Raw genomic sequence first — 6,070 nt, 5'->3', positions numbered from 1 at the left:
GTTGTAAGACAACTATGTAATAGTTTTATATTGCACTAACTCAGGTTTTCCCAAATGTGGTCACTATCCAACACTGGCTCTAATATTCAGAGGCCCCTGAAGACCTTATTAAAATTTTGATTTTAGTAATGTGTAGTCTCTTAATTCTCATTGCCAAAAATTGAACACCAAGAGCCAGTTTCTTTGACCTTGATTAAGCATAGTCTTGGACACCGTTGTAGTGACCCTGGGTGATCACTGCTGGAAATGGTGGGTTTAATCTAGATATGGGGAATTTTTTTGGAATAAACACAAACATTTTACAGAGACAGACAGTAGGCATGTATTTATGGGTCAGGAGTGTTTTATTCTCTCATTACCACCATAATAAAAGGTCCCCATTGTGTGAGACAGAGGGGACAGCGGCTTAAATACAACATGCATTCATGGATGGAGTCAACATACATTCTTATTGTAGGAGTTGAATGTGGGCAGGGAATGGGAGGGGAAAAGTGAGGTAGAGGGTGGTTTGGCTTGGTTTACTTTTGGGCGGGCACAAGGTCATCAATGGACTGGCCTTTTTCCAGTCGCTTCTCCATCTCTATAAGCAGCTTGACTCCGTCTACGACCATCTGAACCAGCTCCACCTCTGAGAACCCCAGTCGGTCAGCATTGGAGATATCAAATATGCCGCCCACAGCAGCAGTGTCCACACCACCTGACAGAGCAAACCGCCATTATTACCAAAATGATCACCATTTTAATTACGAACAGCCAACAGGTGGCAGTATTGTGTGCTTCAACCAAACAAGGCAGGTATCCATTGACAGAAGTCGCATTCAGCTCACTTGTTGCCTCAATCTACATAGAATTTACTGCAACATAGTGAACTGATTAGGGGTGACCAGAAGACTTTTCAGACAATAAACATAGAAATACTGCATCATAAAAAGTGAAGGACATTTGTGGGACGCATTCACATTGATCAAACGTAACTACCATATTTACATTTATGGCATTTATCTGATGCTCTTACAAGGTTACTCTCATTACAAAGGTGGGCCAATGTAGTGTTCAGAGTCTTGTCCAAGGACTCTTTTTAGTGTAGCACAGCTATTCCAGACCAGGAATCGCTAATAGAATTCACAAACATAAGCATTGTTATTTATTGATTTAAAATACTACTATAAAGTACTATGGTCGCCTTATTGTCTTGTGTTTAGTAATGTCTAAGCTTAGAGGTATCTTTTGAATTATTAGCCTATTCTAACTAGCTAAGGTTTTCTTGGGTAAATAGCAAAGCACTTTGTAAGTCGCTCTGGATAAGAGCGTCTGCTAAATGCCGTAAATGTAAATGTAAATGTAAAATGGCATCTACTTATATTTTTGTATATAAAACTTGTCCCATGTGTGTAATACTACCGCTCTGAGATACGCCTGACCAGAGGCGTTATAAATGAGAACGGTCACTTGAAGTATGAATGAGATTTCTCATATCACTCAGCATGGTGACTGTTTATTTGCTCTTAAGCAAATGCAGCGATGAAAAGATGACTGATGCAAACTGACTCTGTATCTGACACAATGCAACGCAGTAAGACATGCATTATGGTATACATTGTAAATTATACCATGTAAATTAACTGTCTGTACGCTATATTTTGCAATGCACTGTGAGTGTTTTCGATAGTGAACTATATAGGGAATGATATGTTTTCGAACAATGCTACACAATGGCTGCCCCACTGTATAGTGTACTATTTCTGTAATGGGGAGCAATTCCGAACGCTAGGTGTTCCCTGTCAGTTGTACTATATGGCCCTTTTTGTTACCTGTTCCACGTTTTTGGAGCCGCAGTCTCTTAAGGATCTCCTCAAACTTGCTGTGCTTGCTCACATTGGGGAGTTTGACATGCACTCCGCCACGCAGTCCTGTACCCAGATTAGATGGGCAGGTAAGGACGTAACCAAGGTGTTCATTCCACATGAACGCATGCCCCTTGTTTTTGAACAGCTCCTCGATCTGAAAGCACAAATGTTTTTACTTGTTTGTACAAATTGTTTACGCAGAGTTCTGTTCTTTATTGGTTACTATTTCTACCGCTATGAAATAACCTCATCCAATAGATTCATGGGGCAGATTACCTTGGTAAGGCCTGTGCAGAAACGAGTGAAGACTTCCTTCATGTTGCCACCTTTCTGCATTGAGATGACACGCAAGTGATCCTCCTCGTTCACCCACACCAGGAATGTCTTGTTGTCGTTGTGCCTAACAAACATCAGAATATGAGAGTGTGCAAAATCTAATAAGTAATTACAAATCACATTACCGCAGTGTTCTAGTTAGCTAGAACCAGCCATGTTAAAGTAATTAAGGCCATGAACTCACAATAGTTTGTTTCTAAGTTGTCTGTTAATTCTTAATCACAGAGACACGTACCATCAATCCGAATACAGTCAAACCATCATGGGCACTCCCAGTAAAAACTACTTCAGTTAACAATTGAAATAGTGTTTTTACAAAGAGTGGCCGTTGTGGTTCTATTTCTGATATATTATAACAGATTTCGTTGCTTTGTGTAAATGTATAAAAGTGTAAATGTCTATATGATATTATGCACAATTACTGTATAAAGAAACTCTTATGTAAATCATATTAGCCCCACAATATGAATAGTGCTTTGTGGATCTACTTACCAGATGCCCCTAGCATCGGGCCAATCACGCGCCATCCCAGAGGCCAGCAGCAGAGGGGACACAGGTTTGTCAAACAGGAAATGATCATCAATGAGCTGTTGTTGCTCTGCTTCTGTCATGTTTTTCAAAGCATAGTACTTCCCTTTCAGGTCTCCACTAAGGGCACCCAAAGCTGAGAGAGAGAGAGAGAGAAAGAGATTCATTTCATGCTGATCATTAAAACAATGCTCATTTTTATTTACTGCAAATCATTAGTTAACAATATCTTTCTATTGTACACTTACTGATATTTAATTATCCAGTAAATTGTGTATTTTTATTATATGGTGTTATGGGTGCATTGCATATGCATTTTGACAAGCACTTAAAAGCATGACATACTACAGAATTAAGAAACCCAGACTCAGTACTAACATTCAGTACTAAATGAGTACTAATTAGCTATGACCTTTAGAAATCCTATACATCAGGACCATTTTACTTTTAAAATCTTTTTACCACAGATGCAGCTAACTTTTACAAAATGGTCAAAAACTTTAAAATGTCAGTAATCAATTGTAATGACGCTATTACAACAGATTCCAACCTGTTGTTGGAAGTAATTCATAATCTATTAAACCAATAATCTATTAAAATCTGACTTTTGTTACATTCTAAAGACTATTATTTAGTAACTACATATTAGACAATGCAGGGAGTAATTCCTGAGTTATAACAGTGAAGGATGCAAATCTTTGGCATCACCACTAGGAGGAGCCATGTACCTAGGTCTGGCTTTGTCAACATGAGCCACAGAGTGGGCCTCCAGAACTGTATGTACCTTCCACAGAGAGTGTTTCAATGGCTCTCCTCTCTCCACGACTGCAGTGTGGTGGCAGGCAAAACCCGCGAATGCTCCTGCCAGTTCGCACTCGAGAGCTCAGCACGTAGTTGGGGTCCAGATCATCCCCACCCTTCAGAGGAAGAAAGAAACATTTAAAAACACATAAAAGCATATTTTACTTTACAGTGAAGCAGCAAAACGCAAGAGACACTTAGTAGTCATACAGATCACTGTAGTAAACAAGCCTTGAACAACTCAGTACCTTGAGGTTGTCTGGGTTGAGGTCAGTTTTATGTTTGTCTGTGGGTTTGTATCCTCCGTGTCTGTCCTGAATGACGGGGTCCAGCAGCTCCTTAAACACCTCGTATGTCTCCTCATCTCCAGCCACACAGCCCACAGTCATAATGAAGGGGTGGCCTAGGACACGGACATACATTTATGTAGGTGTGCAAATAAAGAAAGAGGTCTCACAAGAAACAAAGTGCATAGAGTCAATAAATAATTTGCTAATCTGATCTATGTTTCACTTGAAGTGCTTCCCCAGGTTAACTCTTCATTTCATTGCACAAAACTTCTCTATGTCAAAAATCCCTTTTAGTAATGCACTGAGGCTTATGCTGCATTAGTAAAACTGTCCCGCAGTGAGCTCTGGATGCTGTAGAACAGCATGACCTGATATGAACCCTGGCGGCCTGAGTGCGATCTTTTACCAGGATTATCTACTCCAGTCTGAATGACATTATCTATGGTGAAGCCGCTGGGAGTGGAGCGCTCGTAGAGCTTCTTGTACATCTCCAGAGTCAGAACCTTGGACATATGGTTGTGGTGCTGACTGAGGTCTGGGTACTCATCCTCAGCTGAGAGTTGCTTGATGGTCAGAGTGGTCATTTTATAATTGCTATACAAATACAACAACACATTATACATTGATCAGGGAGAGGAAGACAACATTTACATTTCTTAAATGCCCTGGGAACTGTACTTATATATAACCCTATCTTATAATTCAGCAAGGTCACTGTACTGCACATAATTCTTTTGAGAGCACTGGCATTCCAGATGTAGAGCAATACTTCTCTAATCAAATTACATTAACAATTTCGGCTCCCCAATGAAAATATGTTTTAACATATTTTCTAACCTTACTCAAATTAACCTTACAGAGAAGATCATTTGAAATGCAGCACTGAATGCTGCTGGATTACGTGTTATTGTGGCTAATGGACCTGAGAACAAGCTGTGCTTCGGTTCCTGTGGTAGTCAGCAGTGCAGAAACTCCAATTAAGCTGGAGGACAGACGATGAGCGCAGCATGAAAAGTAGTCCCTACCCTAAACATTTATTTGTTATTATTTTTTCACTCTTTCAACAAAGTTTTTTTAATAAAAGGTAGATCTTCAGAATACTGATCAAAGACAACACTTGATATCGATCAGCTTATCAGGATCGATTCTCGAACAGATGCGTCAGGATCGGTAGCATCGATCCTTCAGTATCAATCCGCCCACCGCTAGAGCAGGACAGAGGGCTTGTATTGGTGAGTGCGCGGACTTTACCTGGGTTGTCCACCCCGGTCTGAATCACATCATCCAACGTGAAGCCGCTGGGTGTCTGCTTGCTGCGCAGCCGGTCGTACATTGCCGGAGTGAGCACCTTGGCCATGTGGTTGTTGTGCTTGCTGAGGTCGGGGTACTCCGCCTCGGACGAGTACTTCATCTTCAGCTGGTTGTGAGTGTTTCCGAAAGGCATGGTGGATGCTAACTGAACGCGCAGCGGATGGGACAGAAAATAACGCCAGTTACAACCGAAGCTGCTCCACACACGCTCAGCCTTCAAATAATCCACACAGCGACTTGGTTTTGTTGAATGCCTGATACTGTCTACACTCTTTACGCTAAAACATCTGAACGCGTTCATGTGTTAAAACAGGAGAATAAAAACTTTTCTAGTGGAAAAATAACGGCACGGTGGTAATCTGCTGGAAGGCGGAGTAGTAATGGATGCAGACCAACCAACGGACTTGGAGCAATGTACACGTACACAGACATCAGCGACAGCCAGAACTGACAATACCATTAAAAATAATGTAACATTACAAACTGAATGCTGTGCATACTCCGAGTTCAGCCGAACCCTGGGGTGTTAACATGTGTGCTAACATCCATAACCGTAAATAAATCAAAGGTGGAATAAGTGTGTTCACACACTGGACACAAAAAAATCAGGTTATCGCCAAAACCAAGTCGTTCTCACGTTTTTAAAAAGTAACTGTAGTTCATTTCTCCCTCTTGGGTCATCAACTTCAGCACAAAGCTGCCTGAAGAGTTGTGGTCTAATGGCCCACACGTTTAATTGTCGTTTTGTTTGGGAAAAACGCACACTCTTACCTGTGGACTACTACTAGATGAAGACGGGGCTGACACAAAGATCCCTATTTTTCCGGCTGGGGAGTGCGCACTCCAAACTCACTCTGCTCTCCAGGGCTTGTCTCTGATGGAGCATTTGCTTTATAGCACACACGAGCGGCTCCTATTGGCTACTATTTGCAGTCCATTTCTACGATTGGAAGAACT

General features: G+C 41.3%; 1 protein-coding gene across 2 annotated transcripts; it reads right to left on the bottom strand.

Annotated features, from left to right (window-relative positions):
• Window positions 1-325: 325 nt before the first annotated feature.
• ckba (creatine kinase, brain a) lies at window positions 326-5,991 on the bottom strand. 2 transcript variants are annotated; one of them, XM_072677940.1, is made up of 8 exons: window positions 5,885-5,991; window positions 5,054-5,258; window positions 3,761-3,915; window positions 3,496-3,628; window positions 2,676-2,847; window positions 2,124-2,247; window positions 1,812-2,001; window positions 326-697 (listed from the first exon to the last, which is right to left on the bottom strand). In XM_072677940.1, the coding sequence occupies exons 2-8, from the start codon at window positions 5,244-5,246 to the stop codon at window positions 519-521; spliced, it is 1,146 nt and encodes a 381-aa protein (XP_072534041.1). In that variant the 5' UTR covers window positions 5,247-5,258; window positions 5,885-5,991; the 3' UTR covers window positions 326-518. The 2 variants fall into 2 exon arrangements, with proteins under 2 accessions (XP_072534041.1, XP_072534042.1); XM_072677941.1 differs by lacking the exons at window positions 5,054-5,258; window positions 5,885-5,991 and adding an exon at window positions 4,209-4,964.
• Between the last annotated feature and the right edge of the window lie 79 nt (window positions 5,992-6,070).

This window comes from Salminus brasiliensis, chromosome 4 (genome assembly GCF_030463535.1).
Source record: "Salminus brasiliensis chromosome 4, fSalBra1.hap2, whole genome shotgun sequence".
In the NCBI taxonomy this organism is placed as follows: domain Eukaryota; kingdom Metazoa; phylum Chordata; class Actinopteri; order Characiformes; family Bryconidae; genus Salminus; species Salminus brasiliensis.
Note: the sequence above shows the minus strand (reverse complement) of the source record. Positions and strands in the feature narration are given on the sequence as shown.

Coding starts and splice junctions, on each gene's coding strand:
- ckba (XM_072677941.1), bottom strand. CDS start 4,425: ATGTATAATGTGTTGTTGTATTTGTATAGCAATTATAAAATGACCACT. Junction 3,916..4,208: donor GACTGGAGTAGATAATCCTG/GTAAAAGATCGC, acceptor TCCGTGTCCTAG/GCCACCCCTTCATTATGACT. Junction 2,002..2,123: donor TCTGCACAGGCCTTACCAAG/GTAATCTGCCCC, acceptor TTGTGCTTTCAG/ATCGAGGAGCTGTTCAAAAA.